The sequence below is a fragment of the Glandiceps talaboti genome, chromosome 2, assembly GCF_964340395.1.
Source record: "Glandiceps talaboti chromosome 2, keGlaTala1.1, whole genome shotgun sequence".
Taxonomy (NCBI): Eukaryota; Metazoa; Hemichordata; class Enteropneusta; family Spengelidae; genus Glandiceps; species Glandiceps talaboti.
In genome coordinates this window covers 2,711,306-2,730,537 of record NC_135550.1, presented here as the reverse complement: position 1 = coordinate 2,730,537, position 19,232 = coordinate 2,711,306, and the positions used below count along the sequence as shown (strand labels likewise).

Sequence of the window (19,232 nt, the reverse complement as noted above, 5' to 3'; positions counted from 1 at the left end):
TGGCGGCTGTCATTCCACTTATTTTACAGTGCAGAGAGTGTCATTCAACTAACTGAAAGTAGAAAAGGGTGTCATTCCACTGTTTACATACTGTAAATGCTGTCATTCCAGTTTCAAAGCATTGAAAATGCTGTCATTCCAGTTGTTTGACACTGCAGAGGGTGTCATTCAACTAACTGACTGTAGAAAAGGGTGTTATTCCACTATTTACATATTGTAAATGCTGTCATTCGTTTTCTGTCCTTTGGGTTGTCATTCGTTTTAGGGTCAACCCCACCCGTATCATCCATCTACTCCCTCACTCCCTCCCCCCCTCTCTCTCTCTCTCTCTCTCTCTCTCTCTCTCTCTCTCTCTCTCTCTCTCTCTCTCTCTCTCTCTTCACCTCCACCACCACCATCCACGCATCAATCCATCCATCTACCTCGGAGTCTTATTGAATGCAATTGAATCCCTGTAACCTGAACTCGTCGTAAACTTTACTACTATATTGTAACATGTGTAAGTTACTTGTTCGCGATACATTATGGTGAATTAAATTTGCTAACGGGCGTGACCGACTTGTTAGTATCTGGCTGTCTGACAGCGGGGATGATATATAATGTAACCAAACATCAGGGTCACGTGGAGATGATATATTGCTTTCTGGAGGTCTAATCATTGCGAAGACCTAACTTCTAAATTGATTGTCAAGTAATTCAATGCAGATTTGCTATGTACTGTAATACACTACGGAGGTCTTGGTGAACTTCATTTTAAATTCTATGGTTAGGAAAACTGCTTTTCAAGTACTTCAGCTTATATGATGTTGCTATCTGCAATGATTAAAATGCCTCAGTGAACTTGACAGTATGGCCAGCACAATTACATTTTAAAGTAATCCAATATGCAATGTTATATACAAGAATATCTGTTTCCCCTTTACTGCTGGCCAGGTTTGTTATTGGTTCCAGCACCATCATTGCTTGACCTAAGGGAGCCTTCAGTAATTACAGGGGGAGGGCAAGTGGGTTTCAGGTCCGAGTTGTTGTGTAAAAAGTAGCCCTCTCAATTTCCTCTCTCTTAAACATGACACCACTCCCCCCCCCCCCCCACACCATGAAAACATGGGTTAAAATGCAGTCAGACATGGGGCCACATAGCTATGGGTCTCAGTAATTGGTCACCGCTGCCATCACGTTAAATGTTTATTGGTATTGGTTATTTCCCACTACCACCACCAGAGAGAATTTGTGTGAAGGCACTGCACTACTCAATACCTGTGTTTGGATCTCACTGGCTGAGCTGAAAGCCAGAACTCCCAAAGACTAGATGAGTGCACCACCCCTGAAAGAAATCAACATCTCCACAACATTATCCCTAATATCTCACTGTTACCTTTTACGCCTATGAAACTCACTCCTCTGGTCAATACAACGAGTCAAAGTAAAGTGTGACCCTCCCCGCTAGTCCCATTTTCTAAAATAATGGCCCTCCCCGAAAACCGATTTGTTAAAGGTGACCCATCCCCTAAATGCCCCGGCCCTCACCCCTTGTAATCACCGAATGCTTCCTAAGAAGAGACGTACTTTGCAGGCTGGGAGATTATTTTACATGAAATGATTGGCTTGTGAAAGGTTAGCTAGGGTCTACCAGTTGTATTGTGTTTATATCCGTCTCTGTACACACCATCTATTCAGCTTCTCTGAGACACCATGAAAGCCTCGCAGCTACTGTATGTCGGGTTATTTCTTTCCATAACTTCGGTAACCTTTGGTGGAAGATCGAAGATTAAGGGACTGCATCGAATATGTGAGTCTTAAAAATTTGATATCGTGATGTTTTATGAATTTAAACTTTCTTGACGTTACGCAGACCAAAAACATTTCGAATCACGTAGTCAGTGATTAAAATCAAAAACTGTCGGTCTATACGTTTTTGTCCAAATCTATGCCACAAGGCCAAACATTTTAAAACTCTTTTCCTGTGTATCTGTTTGCACACAGACAAGTTGTTGTTTGCGTAACAATTGTGACTTCGTTTTCAAAGATTTTCAATACAACGAATAGATTGTATCCCTGGGATTGTATCCAGTGTCAGACAGATGAAGTATATCATATATGACTTGCAAGTTAATACTGTAAATGAGTCTCCCATGAGAATATTCCCTGAAAGAGAAACTTTGTTATTTTAGAACAATGTATCATTTCCACTGCAATCGTTATTACGCTATTGAGTTTTGGCAATCATATTATTTAAATTCATCAGTCGTTTTGAATGAACTATACAACCTACTATAGTACTAGTATTCACTTGCTTGCTGGAAGATAAGGATGGAAAGTGTTATTGTGTCTTGTTAGTAATTCATAATTTTTCTTTGTCTTTTTCAATTTACAGTATGCCCATCACCGTGTGGTCGATGCGCAGCTAACCCCCTCAAAGGATGTCGATCGTGTAATGCAAACGCGCATTTATTTATGATGTGGGGGTAAGATATATTACCTTAATCCGCGATAGTTACTGCTGATGAGGAACTGGCCATTTTAATAGTGGTAGATTTACCACGAATAATTAGCAAATAGATCCGCACAGCTATCGTTTAGTAATTACCATCAAACATAGTCTAGATGTATCCAGGAATACAAGGACAGTTAAGGTTGTCAGGTGATAAACACAGACAGACACAAGACTACACGAGTTACAGTTGTTATACTGATATCTTGTATGGGATCATACAACCTTTGGCTTGATTTGAGTGACACAAATTTACAATATTACAAACGGGAAAGGCGAATTGAATGATGAATTGTATGTATACCTGTATGAAGGTTTAGCCACAAAGAGCGAAGCCCTTATGGGGATATTACATTTATTGGGTGTCATCCGTATATATCTCTAGGTCTGCTATGCAAAGACCAAAGTCATTCAAACTTCGTGCAAAGGTGATCGGCATATGCAAATTCTTTAGTGTGGCTGCTTTTTGAGATTTGAACGAGTGGCGGTGATATAAAATTAGCTATTTGATTTATAGTATTGAATTTGATAATACAATATCTAACCAATTAATCGTGTTTTGTAGGACCCATGGAATCTGCTTGGGAAACTGTCCCATTGGTTATTACTCTCATCATCACGTTTGTACAGGTAATACCATAATTTTGTTTTTAACGTGTGATTGCAACGTTGTCGTTTAAAGTTGTCTCAACTGGGGCACATGACAGTCGCTACCGTAGTCTCGTTAAAACGTTGCAGCGACTGTTCCCATTTTGGTATTGCAACACCAATCACTTACTCTGACAAGAGGAAATATAAGCTTATCCGATTGTTTCAAACAACATTTACCCAAAAATGCGAACGAAACTGAGTAAACGTGACGACTAGTCTTTTCTGGAAATGTAGTGATTCAGAAATATAATGCAGTCTCCTGTATCACATGTCTCAACTGCATGCAGTCTCCCGTATTACATGACTCAGCTGCATGCAGTCTCCTGTATTACATGTCTCAACTGCATGCAGTCTCCCGTATTACATGACTCAGCTGCATGCAGTCTCCCATAGTACATGACTCAGCTGCATGCAGTCTCCCGTATCACATGACTCAACTGCATGCAGTCTCCCGTATTACATGACTCAGCTGCATGCAGTCTCCCATAGTACATGACTCAGCTGCATGCAGTCTCCCGTATCACATGACTCAGCTGCATGCAGTCTCCCGTATTACATGACTCAGCTGCATGCAGTCTCCCGTATTACATGTCTAAGCTGCATGCAGTCTCCCGTATTACATGGCTCCCATATTACATGGCTCCACTACATGCAGTCTCCCATATTAATGCGAACGAAACTGAGTAAACGTGACGACTAGACTTTTCTGGAAATGTAGTGATTCAGAAATATAATGCAGTCTCCTGTATCACATGTCTCAACTGCATGCAGTCTCCCGTATTACATGACTCAGCTGCATGCAGTCTCCTGTATTACATGTCTCAACTGCATGCAGTCTCCCGTATTACATGACTCAGCTGCATGCAGTCTCCCATAGTACATGACTCAGCTGCATGCAGTCTCCCGTATCACATGACTCAACTGCATGCAGTCTCCCGTATTACATGACTCAGCTGCATGCAGTCTCCCATAGTACATGACTCAGCTGCATGCAGTCTCCCGTATCACATGACTCAGCTGCATGCAGTCTCCCGTATTACATGACTCAGCTGCATGCAGTCTCCCGTATTACATGTCTAAGCTGCATGCAGTCTCCCGTATTACATGGCTCCCATATTACATGGCTCCACTACATGCAGTCTCCCATATTACAGGGCTCAGTTGCATGCAGTCTTCCATATTAAATGGCTCAACTGCATGCAGTCTCCTGTATTGCATGGCTAAACTGCACACAGTCTCCCGTATTACATGGCTCATCTGCATGCAGTCTCCCGTATTACATGACTCAGCTGCATGCAGTCTCCCATAGTACATGACTCAGCTGCATGCAGTCTCCCGTATCACATGACTCAGCTGCATGCAGTCTCCCGTATTACATGACTCAGCTGCATGCAGTCTCCCGTATTACATGTCTCAGCTGCATGCAGTCTCCCGTATCACATGTCTAAGCTGCATGCAGTCTCCCGTATTACATGGCTCCCATATTACATGGCTCCACTACATGCAGTCTCCCATATTACAGGGCTCAGTTGCATGCAGTCTTCCATATTAAATGGCTCAACTGCATGCAGTCTCCTGTATTGCATGGCTAAACTGCACACAGTCTCCCGTATTACATGGCTCAGCTGCATGCAGTCTCCCGTATCACATGACTCAGCTGCATGCAGTCTCCCGTATTACATGACTCAGCTGCATGCAGTCTCCCGTATTACATGTCTAAGCTGCATGCAGTCTCCCGTATTACATGGCTCCCATATTACATGGCTCCACTACATGCAGTCTCCCATATTAATGCGAACGAAACTGAGTAAACGTGACGACTAGACTTTTCTGGAAATGTAGTGATTCAGAAATATAATGCAGTCTCCTGTATCACATGTCTCAACTGCATGCAGTCTCCCGTATTACATGACTCAGCTGCATGCAGTCTCCTGTATTACATGTCTCAACTGCATGCAGTCTCCCGTATTACATGACTCAGCTGCATGCAGTCTCCCATAGTACATGACTCAGCTGCATGCAGTCTCCCGTATCACATGACTCAACTGCATGCAGTCTCCCGTATTACATGACTCAGCTGCATGCAGTCTCCCATAGTACATGACTCAGCTGCATGCAGTCTCCCGTATCACATGACTCAGCTGCATGCAGTCTCCCGTATTACATGACTCAGCTGCATGCAGTCTCCCGTATTACATGTCTAAGCTGCATGCAGTCTCCCGTATTACATGGCTCCCATATTACATGGCTCCACTACATGCAGTCTCCCATATTACAGGGCTCAGTTGCATGCAGTCTTCCATATTAAATGGCTCAACTGCATGCAGTCTCCTGTATTGCATGGCTAAACTGCACACAGTCTCCCGTATTACATGGCTCATCTGCATGCAGTCTCCCGTATTACATGACTCAGCTGCATGCAGTCTCCCATAGTACATGACTCAGCTGCATGCAGTCTCCCGTATCACATGACTCAGCTGCATGCAGTCTCCCGTATTACATGACTCAGCTGCATGCAGTCTCCCGTATTACATGTCTCAGCTGCATGCAGTCTCCCGTATCACATGTCTAAGCTGCATGCAGTCTCCCGTATTACATGGCTCCCATATTACATGGCTCCACTACATGCAGTCTCCCATATTACAGGGCTCAGTTGCATGCAGTCTTCCATATTAAATGGCTCAACTGCATGCAGTCTCCTGTATTGCATGGCTAAACTGCACACAGTCTCCCGTATTACATGGCTCATCTGCATGCAGTCTCCCGTATTACATGGCTCAGCTGCATGCAGTCTCCCATAGTACATGTCTCAGCTCCCTGCAGTCTCCCATATCACATGGCTCAGCTGCATGTAGTCTCCTGTATTACATGGCTCAGCTGTATGCAGTCTCCCATATTACATGTCTCAGCTGCATGCAGTCTTCCGTTTTACATGGCTCAGCTGCACGCAGTCTCCTGTATTACATGGCTCAGATGCACACAGTCTCCTGTATTGCATGGCTCAGCTGTATGCAGTCTCCCATATTACATGGCTCAGCTGCATGCAGTTTCCCGTTTTACATGGCTCAGCTGCATGCAGTCTCCCGCATTACATGGCTCAGCTGCACGCAGTCTCCCGTTTTACATGGCTCAGCTGCATGCAGTCTCCTGTATTACATGGCTCAACTGCATGCAGTCTCCCATAGTACATGGCTAAGCTGCACGCAGTGTCCCGTATTACATGACTCAGCTGCATGCAGTCTCCCGTATTACATGGCTCAGCTGCATGCAGTCTCCTGTATTACATGGCTCAACTGCATGCAGTCTCCCGTAGTACATGGCTAATCTGCATGCAGTCTCCCATTGTACATGGCTCAGCTGCACGCAGTCTCCCGCATTACATGGCTCAGCTGTATGTAGTCTCCTGTATTACATGGCTCAGCTGTATGTAGTCTCCTGTATTACATGGCTCAGCTGTATGTAGTCTCCTGTATTACATGGCTCAGCTGTATGTAGTCTCCTGTATTACATGACTCAGCTGTATGTAGTCTCCTGTATTACATGGCTCAGCTGTATGTAGTCTCCTGTATTACATGGCTCAGCTGTATGTAGTCTCCTGTATTACATGGCTCAGCTGTATGTAGTCTCCTGTATTACATGACTCAGCTGTATGTAGTCTCCTGTATTACATGGCTCAGCTGTATGTAGTCTCCTGTATTACATGGCTCAGCTGTATGTAGTCTCCTGTATTACATGGCTCAGCTGTATGTAGTCTCCTGTATTACATGACTCAGCTGTATGTAGTCTCCTGTATTACATGACTCAGCTGTATGTAGTCTCCTGTATTACATGGCTCAGCTGTATGTAGTCTCCTGTATTACATGACTCAGCTGTATGTAGTCTCCCGTATTTACATTGCAATCACGAACGAAGATAACAAAATGTAGATTCATGTTTCTCAATATTGTAAAAGGGTCAGGAACAAGATGTCGTTCAGCAAAGTTTCGAGAGACTTGAATACATTCAATTTTGAGGCTAATTAGCTGCCTAGACACACTCTACTTTATCATTGGTGTGAAATGTCCAGTAGTTGGTACGCTTATGTTATCACTCACTGATCCTCACTACCAGGCGAGACACTAGTTGTGCTCATAGGCACTTGAATCAATTTGTACGGTTTTAAAAGTGTAGTATATTAAAAAGAGCTCTTTTACTATACATTTAAAAGTCATACAGATTGATTCAAATGCCTGTGATTGTGCTAATAAGAAGGACATGTATGTTATACACAACGTGAATGAAACATCGCTTGTAGGCCTACATTTTGGTAAATAAAGGTTGATAGTTGTCATAAAGTTGTCATCGCTTCGTAGACGTAATCTTTGATGGTTATATTGTTCCATGTGTAGTCTCACTAGTCGTTTATTTAAAGATTGATAATCAATAACATGTGGTGATGATTCAGTAGGCTGTATGTTGCCACAGTCTGACCTGCACGTCGTGTCCATCCGGATACCCAACTGTCTATTTAAAACGAAGACTGCGGTCGTCGACCTTTTGAAGTAACTCACAACAATTCCAAGCATAAAGACACCACAGTCGCAGTGCATAAAATCGATTATAAACGTTAATTTTATATTACAAAACTATTTAATAGTATAATCCCAGAGCACAAGTCACTGTGAATGATTTATTTTAAATGTTGTATTATTATTATTTTTCACATTTGCATTTGCTCAATAGCTGGCATCCGTTGTTCTTACAATTCCTTAGCAATTGTTACTAAGTCAAGAAAGCTTGTTTTTCAATACTCTGAATGTAAGACAGCTACTGCGTTGCCTATTAAGGGACCTGTCAGTTTCTGCGGCCGGGGGGGGGGGTTCGGTGGTTTTTTCAATTGGGCCGACGAAAAGTCAGTCAGCCCCCCCCCCCCCACATCTGTAAAACCGAAAACAGGCTGACCCCCTATCACTTAATTTTCAAACATAGTGATCTCCCCCCCCCCCCCCCCGATATATCATGTTTACATCATGACAGGTATTTGATAGTGACTCAGAGTGTACTACTTGACTAAATAATTTATAAGATAGCATCATACTAAATTAGCGACTACACATGGTAAATATATTGAAAAGGGAATTCAATAGCATCTTGCGAATTGATTGTAAAAGGTCGGGGGGAAAGTTTGATATGAGAATATGCAGACCTCTCATGGGGTCCCAAGAGGTCTCCCCCTAAAAGCTCTGTAGTTTCTCTGACACTTGAAGCCAATTTTTAAGGTATTCAGACCCTTTTGGGCAATAATTTCCAAGCTTACAAAACAGCACCCAACATGTAATCAGCAACTACATAGGGTTGATTTTTCTTTGATAGTTTAATAGCATGCATCTTGACAGTAAAAGGTAGGGGGGGGGGAGCTTGAAATGGAAACATGTATACCCATCATGATGGGGGTCCTAGGGTGTCTCCCCTAGAAGACATGGATATATTTTACTCTTAAAGCCAATTTTTAGGCTATTCAGAACCTTTCAGACAATAATTTCCAAACTTTACAAGACAGTACCAACAACTAATCAAAGCACTGAAAGTACTGCTGGGTATCGCGTAATGTAATGTTGAAATTAATTGCCAAGTATGTATATGTAACCACCTTAAAGTTAGCACGTGGTAGGCAGACATGTGTGAGGTATGAATGAAGGCAGTCACATTTAAAAGTCTATGGTGTCGTTCGCTCACACTTGTGCTTACAACAGTAGTGTTGAAAAATGACGATGTTTTTTCTAAAAGTTTAATTAGAAAACACTGATCAAAGTCTTTTACAAATCGAGGGAAAATCTCATTTGCCTACAAGAAAGTCATTTTTACCCTAAGCTTGTATCAAGGAAACTAAGGACTGAGATACATACTAATAGATAATTTATTCTATTCATATCAAAATGTTTATGCTGACTACCTAGTAGACTGAATTTTACCCTGTACTTTGTACTATTGCTTCTAAAATACTAATTCTCGTTTCCAAAAATCACCATGCTGGATAGTAAAAATGTATTTTATTTGGCCTGTCAGAAATGGTTTGTAAAAAATCTAGTTGTCATAATGTCCCTTGCATTTATAAATTGATTTGTGACAGCATGAGTATTTTCTTTCGGCCAGTCGAGGTTAGTGGTACCATGGATGTATGATTATATCAGGGAGTCGAATTCTTTACCTCGTGTATGTGTAGTCAGACATGAAAGTATCACTTCCGTACTGAATGAATTGTATAGTCAAGTTCCTGAATGACCGTATTCCGTACTACGTTAACTTCACACTTCCAGAAAGACAGTATTCCGTACTATGTTAACTTCACACTTCCAGACGGACAGTATTCCGTACTACGTTAACTTCACACTTCCAGACGGACAGTATTCCGTACTACGTTAACTTCACACATCCTGACTTACAGTATTCTGTACTATGCTAACTTCACACTTCCTGATGGACAGTATTCCGTGCTACGTTAAGTTCACACTTCCAGACAGACAGTATTCCGTACTATGTTAACTTCACACTTCCTGACGGACAGTATTCCGTAATACGTTAACTTCACACATCCAGATGGACAGTATTCCATTCTACGTTAACTTCACACATCCTGACTTACAGTATTCCGTACTATGCTAACTTCACACTTCCTGATGGACAGTATTCCATGCTACATTAACTTCACACTTCCAGACAGACAGTATTCCGTACTACATTAACTTCACACTTCCTGATGGACAGTATTCCGTACTATGTTAACTTCACACTTCCAGACGGACAGTATTCCGTACTACCTTAACTTTACACTTCCAGACAGACAATATTCCGTACTACGTTAACTTCACACTTCCAGATGGACAGTATCCTATACTACATTAACTTCACACTTCCTGAGACAGTATTCCGTACTATGTTAACTTCACACTTCCAGACAGATAGTATTCCGTACCACGTTAACTTCACACTTCCAGACGGACAGTATTCCATACTACTTTAACTTCACACTTCCAGACGGACAGTATTCCATACTACATTAACTTCACACTTCCTGACAGACAGTATTCAGTATTACGTTAACTTCACACTTCCAGATGGACAGTATTCCGTACTACGTTAACTTCACACTTCCAGACGGACAGTATTCCATACTACATTAACTTCACACTTCCAGATGGACAGTATTCCATACTACATTAACTTCACACTTCCTGACAGACAGTATTCAGTATTACGTTAACTTCACACTTCCAGACGGACAGTATTCAGTATTACGTTAACTTCACACTTCCAGATGGACAGTATTCCATACTACATTAACTTCACACTTCCAGACGGACAGTATTCCATACTACATTAACTTCACACTTCCAGATGGACAGTATTCCATACTACGTTAACTTCACACTTCCAGACGGACAGTATTCAGTATTACGTTAACTTCACACTTCCAGATGGACAGTATTCCATACTACGTTAACTTCACACTTCCAGACGGACAGTATTCAGTATTACGTTAACTTCACACTTCCAGATGGACAGTATTCCGTACTACGTTAACTTCACACTTCCAGACGGACAGTATTCCATACTACATTAACTTCACACTTCCAGATGGACAGTATTCCATACTACGTTAACTTCACACTTCCAGAAAGACAGTATTCCGTACTACATTAACTTCACACTTCCAGACAGACAGTATTCCGTACTACGTTAACTTCACACTTCCATAAGTCTCTATAAGTCATAATATAGAATAGGTCCATCAGGAACTAGACTAGAATTTCTACGACCTGCTCTAACAACTGAATATTCTGAATCCCATAAAAAGCTAATAAATATGCCCATTGCCGTCATTGACAAAATAATATAATAAAATTTTTAAATATAATACCTACATTCCAGACGTCCTTTGCGACTTGAATTCACACGAATATAGTTCATTGTAGTTGTAAACAAAGTTGTAGGTCATAAAGGAGATAAAGCAAAGTGATCTCTCGCAAATTATAAGATTAGGGGCGTTTTAATTTAGATAAGAGAAGAATGGACAAGATGTTTTAATTCTGTCAATAAAGAGAGAATTATATACAACTGGAAGAGAGCAAAGTAGCCAGGGAAAGAAGAAATAAAAAGTTTAATATCACCACGGAAAACTTAATGAGACAATTGATCAATATCACACACAAAATAAGTTATATTGCACCTGGTCCACAAAAACTGATCATTCAGTCAGTCAATCATTCAACCAAATAATAAAGCAATCAATAATCAATTATGTGCTCATTGGCCCCTGTGGAAGGACCGAGCAATGTGTACAGTTATTCATAGCCTTTTCATGTATGATAATATTTCACAGCTTCGAAAAGCTTAAGTTAATGTAGGATGTAAATGAATTTTGCATGACACATAAAAATGCGCCAGGTAGTGTCCGTAACATTGTATATACAGTGGCATTACTGTTGCAGATATAGTAAACACATTTAATGCTGGAGAATGTAAGCTCCTTATATCTACTACATGTATTATGTATAATACAAACTGGAATATGATGATATGTGGTGATTTGTAGTGTCGATAACATGTAGTGTCCGAAATAGAAACCATACAATGCGTATTAATCCCTTCATACTGAAGAGTAGAAGAATTTAGATTAACTTCTTTAAATTTATAAACTATCTATACCATTACAGAACTTTCAAATTTTGCCCCAAAGTATATTATGTGAAGCTTATTCGCCATTGATTGTGAAATACCCAGGTATTTACATAACATATGTTCTGAAACTAGTGGGGTAGGTAATACATTGTTTATGTCTATGCAAAGTTATATTTGAGCGTCACTTCAGGTGAAGTAATATTTTTTTAATGGAGACAAGAAAAAATTCCAGAGTTCAGACAAGGTAATGCCACTGTAGATTCATGGATTTTCTTCCATCGAAATCCAATTTCTTACACCAATTCTTTAATATTACTTCACGTAAGAGTTCAAACATAACTATACATATACATATACATATACATATACATATACATATACATATACATATACATGTATAATTACCTAGCTACCACTCTAGTTACAGAACATTTCGTGTAAGTACTTGGCTGTTTCACAATCAATGCTTCACTAATATTGCACTTTAGGGCAAAAGTGAACTTGAATGTATCGTAATGGTAATCTTCATAGATAATTTAATAAAGAATTCAATCTAAATTGTTCTACTCTTTAGTATGAACTTGTGCGAAAGGAGTAATACACTTTCTATTTTGGACACTACATGTTATTGACACTACAAATCACCACATCTCATCAGATTCCAGTTTCTATTATAAACTAGGTATGACCACCTAAAGTTACCAGTGACTTTACTATACATGCAATATCAATGCCACTATACGTATGTTACAGGCCCATTTTTATGTGACATGGGAAACTCATTTAAAATTTACATTTACGTTAGCTTTTCAAAGCTTGGTAATATTACCTCAAAGGCTATGAATAACCTAAACATAAGCAAAAAACTCCAGATCTGCCAGGGGGGAAACCCAAAGGACTCCCTTACCCCCATCAGAGGTCACTCATACATTCAACCAACAATCAGATGCACCAACAACCTTTTTTCTATCATAATGGTATTAAACCTTTCTTAAATATTTTCACCCTATTCTACTTTGAGATGATGTTGTCTTTTATTAAAGATATGAAATGTTTGCCAAGATAGTCAAAAATTGCCTTAAACTCCAAATCTCCCCTACCAATGATACTACCATTAGATGTGCTGACCTTTACTACATGTATATGATGATGCCATTTAACTTTTTAAGAACATATTTCAACCCTATGTAAGTTATAAAGAATAGTTTCGGGACCCCCCCCCCCCCCACATGAAATGTACACATCCCAGTCTCTTACTGTCAAGATGCTATCAAACTAGATTTCAAAAGTATTTCAACCCTATGTAGTTGCGTTTTACATGGTGCTGTCTTGTAAAGCTTCGAAATTATTGTCTGAAAGGGTATGAATAGTCTCAAAATTGACTTTTCAGAGTAAAAAAACCTCCAGGGCTTCTAGGGGGAGACCGCCTAGGACCCCCCCCCCCCCCCCCCATGAGAGTACATACTCCCTTCTCAAGCTTTCTCCCTACCTTTCACCGTCAAGATGCTATTAAACTCCTTTTGGATTATATTCACCCTGTGTAGTCAATAATTATAATTATGATAGTGCTAAGGGGCGACGTCAAAAGATCGATGTTTACAAAAAAACTTAATTGCTTTAGTTTGGGGGTGGGGGGGTTTTGGCCAAAATAATTTCTCAACCGTCAAAAACGATTTAACGCCATACTTGGCAAATTTAGTACGATTTCAAGGCTGCTTTTACCTAAAACACTGCGTACAGTCGGTCCGATTTATCAGCGGTACGCGGTTCAGCTTTCAAATTTGCTGCAAAATAGGTATTTGGGAACGAGGTGGGTATCCAGAGTGTGCGTACGCACATTTCATCAGTTGGCGTCGTCGAGACACGAAGGGTTCGTACAATTTTCTGGTCCATATATGTTCTCCTTACATAATTTATAAATGCCCTTCGAACGACTTTCAGAAACTAAAGAACAAGATTTGGGAGTTAAATATCAAAAAACAACAGGGCAAATCCCGGGCCGGTGTACAGGAAAGCGCAACGAAGTTGTGGCATGCCAAATACAAAAATGACCGACGGTCATCAGCCGAGTTCATGTCCCAGGAGGTCGAGTCGAAATCAAATCTATCTGTACAATCAATTTAGTCGAACTAGTTAACAAAGGCGATTCCTACACTTTCCCGACCGGCCCTGTATTTTTCAGTTAAACAAAAATCATCCGATCAAAGTGTTGCTGATGAGCCTACACTCAATCACGAAATGTCTCCCATTTCAAAAAAGAAAGTGAAACCAGACATACCAGTATTAGTAATCAATGTGACTTGACGTGTAAATTCAGTGTTGTTGTGTTCTGTTGGTTTTCAATAATAGTATTTTTCTGAGTTAAAATGGTTTTCTATTTTATTTATAATTCAGTATATTATATTGGTACGTTGTTTGAAAGTGGAAGTATACAGTATGAGTCTGAAACGATTTTCAATTTTAGGTCAGTTAAGTTAGATGGGGGGGGGGGGTCTGGGACCTAACTTAAGCAATTAAGTTAGATATATTATATTGAACTTTTGATGTTGCCCCTAACCTGGGATCTGATAAAGTAGATGCAAGACAGTCAAGCAGTCCACACTGAGTCACGATCAAAAAATACCTGTCGTGTGAATATTATATGTGGGGGGGGGGGGGGTATCATGTTTTAGAATCAAGTGATAGGGGTTCAACCTGTTTTTGGTTTTACAGATGGGGGGGGGGGTCAGTGACTTTGTCGGCCTGATTTAAGAATCCACCCCACCGGCCCTAACTTCCGGGTCAAATCACCGGCTTTCTACCAAAACTTCTTACACAAAGACATTGCTATGGCCATATCATTTAAAACCCATAAAAATTCATCTTTTTGTGAAATTTATAAATTTTCCAGTCCGTATTAAGGAAACTGTGAGCAAAAAAACCCGATCGAAATTTCTGGGAATCAAGTAATAAGTATGCTTCATCAAATCTCCGTAAAATCAGTATTCCTACAAATAATTCATAAAATGATTTTACTGAGTTACGGCCAGTTGCAGAAACGGATATGTACAATATGTCAGCCGGAGTTCCGATCGAAGCTACGTTATATTCATTGATGTATACTAAAGGATAAACAATATCAAGACTAGTAGTGTAGAATTTATCTTTTTTGACAAGGCATGGAGGAACAACAATCTAAAGGCTTGTCCTTACGGAAGGCATTCAGTTTACATCAACAATATATTGTCAGAGTCGTGAATAAGACTATGTGGAATTAGGGAGCCTTCCGTAATTACAAAGGGAAGGGCAAGGGAATGGGGGTTGGTGTCCCATTTTACAAATCGGTCCTATGGGGAGAGGGTTGCAGGTTACTTTGACTTATTTTTGTTAGCACAACTGAACTGATAAGGTTCAGTAGTGCTATAGGCATGGCAAAGTGTCCGTCTGTCTGTCTGTCTGTCTGTCTGTCTGTCTGGATATGTGTGTGTGTGTGTGTGTGTGTGTGTGTGTGTAAACAACTTAAAGTCAAAAACTGCTGGACCGATTGTTTTGATATTTGGTGGTCATGTTCTGGTGTCTAGTTGAGAAATTGTTCAAATGAAAATGATTGCATCAGAGATGTGGGTTTTGGGTCAACAAATGTGATTTTTGGTCAATAAAACTTAAACTCCAAAAGTACTGGGCAGATTGGCATGAAATTTGGTGGAAACATTCTTAGGGTGAGTAAATTAAGATTTGTTCATGACATGATGATTCCCTTAGTAATATGCAAATTAGGGCTAAAAATGTGTCTTTTTGGTCAAAAACCTACAATTCCAAAAGCACTCAGCAGATTGAGCTGAAATTTAATAGGGATGCATCTGTGGGTGTATAGATGAAGAAATATTAAGCATATAATGATCTCATCAGTAATGTGCAAATTAGGTGTAATAATTTGAATTTTGGTCAAAAAAATTATATCTCAAAAAGTACTTGGTTAATGACACAGAAACTTGGTGAGATGTTTCTAGAAGTGTTATTCTGCAGATCTTCTTCAAAATATTTTGACACAAATGGCCCTAGCAACCATGACCACGCCCTTAGCAACAAACAAATGGCAGTATAGTTTGGGCAAATACCAACATCATCTGGTAGGCAAGTGAGTAAACATTCAAAAAATGTATGCAAATATCCCTAGCAACTATGACCACGCCCATAGCAACAGCAAAACGGTCGTGTATTTCACAAAGATAACAACAGGGATTAATAGACAATTGAATAAACATTCAAACATGTATGTAAATTTGCCTAGACCACACCCATATAGCTACAACCAAATTATCACATATATTGCGAAGATAAGAGGATTAATAGCTAAATGAATAAACATTTTAAAATGTATACAAATGTGCCTAGCAACAAGACCATGCCCATAGCAACAGCCAAATGATCACGTTTGTTGCAAAGCTAATATCAGGAATTCATACACAAGTGAACAAAAACATTAAAAAATATATGCAAATATATCTAGCAACGTGACCACGCCCATAGCAATAGCCAAATTATTGCGTATATCGCAAAGATTGCAACATGTTTGGATAGGCAACTGGATAGTCATTCAGCAAATCAACACCTATTGTTAGCATGGACTAGCATATGGGTAAACATTTTTAAAAACTGTACAGTTGTGCTACAACGCCATTGGCGGCATTTTTTTATATAACCTTGTGGTATTTTGTGATTTTGGCATGATCCCACCGCTGGCACCGGTTTCAAATCCTACTGCTACTACATCCCACCACTGCCACCATTGTAAAGCCCTGTATCCATGCATCGCCATCGCTTTGTAATGTCTTACAGTCCATGTATCCATCCAAAGTATACATACTGACCACCACGTGAAATTTGGCGTATCCGCGTAACTCAATACTTCAGCTGCAGAGAAAGCTTTTCGTAAAGCCCAGTGCACAAGAGAGTAATCAGATGACAATTCTTCTCGTGTGCGCCGGTCAACTTCTTTCTAATTCTGAGTGTACAAAATACAGGTTTCTCGTATCTAGCGTGTGACCAAAGGCGCGCATGTATGTATGAATCAGTAGACTGGTGCGCTTTGTTGTAAATCAGATAAAAGTCATCATTTGTGATCGGGCTTCTGCTTGCAATGTAAATATGTATGAAGTTACTCAAAAAATCTTAATAATTTTTATCTCCACTTTGATCAGAATGTCAACTGTACAAGTGTGCCAGCTGTATTGATGGTCGTAGATGCAGACGTTGTGTATTTCCAGCTAAACTACACGATGAGCAGTGTCTCGAAGAATGCCCATACGGTACGGAAGAAATCCGGTACCGCGGTTTCGGATCGATTTGTCAGGAGGAAGCCCCAAATGAAATCGACATCCAACTTGTAGATCAAGGAGTAGATCTGGATCTGGCACTTGGAGATGAAACACAGGAATAACCTAAGCAGTCGAAGAGTGGATGTTTTGGATGGAAAATAGGGAATATTAGGGATTGATTGTTCATTTATATTTGCAGTCATGGTCAAATCCAAGTTCCTGATGCTTTCTAGATGATTTCTCGAGTGATATATAAAACCCAGTAAGTCACATACCAGTTTCTTTGAATCACTATGTGAGGGCACAACTTTCCAAATTGGCGGCATCATCCATCAAAGGGAAGTATTGTGTTGCTTTTCAGTTTTATATCATTCACTTTTAGATTTGATATCTTAAGTATGTCCCATCCAATGTTAAAGTACATGGAGAGTATGAATGACAAAAGTCATTGCTAGGTTCAAGCCTATTTTGAAAAAAAAATGAAGTACAACCAGATTTAAACTGAATGCCTTCCGTAAGGGTTTTGAGACTGTCTGGCGTTCCTGCAGACAATTGTTGGAATACAACAGAACATATGCAATAAGTTATTTTTTCTCATTGATTGCTATTTGCCCATTGCTGTTAGTGATCTCCTGGCCAACGACAACATGTAATGTGAATGTTATAGAACGTTGTAGCCTAGCACTCACCGTAGAAAGAGTTTTAAAGGCCAACCCACATACACACTTGCTGTAAAGTACTAAATAAAAGGATTGGCAACTGCAATGATAAGTAGATTGATTAACATTTGTTGAGAATGTAAAAAAATAATCGCATCGTCGCACCACTTTAGACAACATTTCCTGACGAGAAACTAGTTTTTTTTCTTTTGTGGCCTACGGAAATATGCCAATAACTTATTAAAACTAAAAGCTACATCAATAATATTTTCAGGACAAGTGTGCTTTGGTATCGCAAATGTATGTATCAAATTATATTGAATCTAAAGAGTGCATTCTTGAGATATAGCCTGATTACCGAAAACCATTAATTATGTAAATTGCTCGTTAATATTCATGGCATATTTACCGAAACCTAATCAGTTCTTGTCACTACCTTACAGAACACATGCAATAATTTCGTTTGAATTGAGCATGTTGTTTTTTAGAAAATGGTGATAAAGTCGCACCACTTTAGACAACATTTCCTGACCAGAAACTATTTTTTTTCTTTTGTGGCCTACCTAAAATATGCCAGTAACTTATCAAAACTAAAAGCTACATCAGTAATATTTTCAGGACATATGCGCTTTAGTATCGCTATTGTATGTACCAAGTTTTAATGAATTCGAAGCGTGCATTCTTGAGATATAGCCTAATTCCTGAAAACCATTAATTACATAAATTGCTTATTAATATTCACGGGATTTTTACCAAAACCTAAATAGGTCTTGCCATCACCTTACGGAATACTTCAAAATTTCGTTTGAATTCAGCCAGCCGTTATGGAGAAAACGATAACACACACACACACACACACACACACACACACACACACACACACACACACACACACACACACACACACACACACACACACACACACACATACACACATACACACATACATACATACACACACACACACACACACACATACACACATACACACATACACACATACATACATACATACATACATACACACATACACACACACACACACATACACACACACACACACACACACACACATACACACATACACACATACATACATACATACATACATACATACATACATACATACATACATACATACATACATACATACAGACTTTCACCCACTAATATATCTCTTCCATACGGAAGAAAAATGGTCGTGCCATACTTGAGTATACACGGTCATTACATACTACACGTTCACTCCAGTAAGTACATGTTGGGCCAAAAGAAAAGAAAGAATTGTTTCTGGTCAGCGTGCGCATCACTTAAATACCCTCGCGTCGGTCTTTTTTTATTCCGTGTTTGTCCAGCCCATGCAGTCTACAGATCGGGAGGTCTGACAAGAAAAGTTCTCTGTTTTTTGGTCTTGGCCAATACTGTTTAAAGAATTTGTCTTTCTTCAAAATAAGCTTGATTTTAAGCAAAGTATTT

The 19,232-nt window shown here is 39.8% G+C and overlaps 1 protein-coding gene across 1 annotated transcript; it reads left to right on the top strand.

Moving 5' to 3' along the window:
- Positions 1-1,670: 1,670 nt before the first annotated feature.
- On the top strand, positions 1,671-18,594 carry LOC144453502 (R-spondin-1-like). Its single transcript, XM_078144814.1, has 4 exons — positions 1,671-1,789; positions 2,375-2,465; positions 3,057-3,121; positions 16,981-18,594. Exons 1-4 carry the CDS (start codon positions 1,693-1,695, stop codon positions 17,217-17,219), a joined length of 492 nt encoding a protein of 163 aa, XP_078000940.1. The 5' UTR covers positions 1,671-1,692; the 3' UTR covers positions 17,220-18,594.
- Positions 18,595-19,232: the final 638 nt, after the last annotated feature.

Bases quoted from the DNA above. Each gene is read 5' to 3' on its own strand.
- LOC144453502 (XM_078144814.1), top strand. From the start codon at position 1,693: ATGAAAGCCTCGCAGCTACTGTATGTCGGGTTATTTCTTTCCATAACT. The intron at 1,790-2,374 runs GTGAGTCTTAAA...TTCAATTTACAG, and splicing joins TAAGGGACTGCATCGAATAT to TATGCCCATCACCGTGTGGT. The intron at 3,122-16,980 runs GTAATACCATAA...CACTTTGATCAG, and splicing joins TCATCATCACGTTTGTACAG to AATGTCAACTGTACAAGTGT.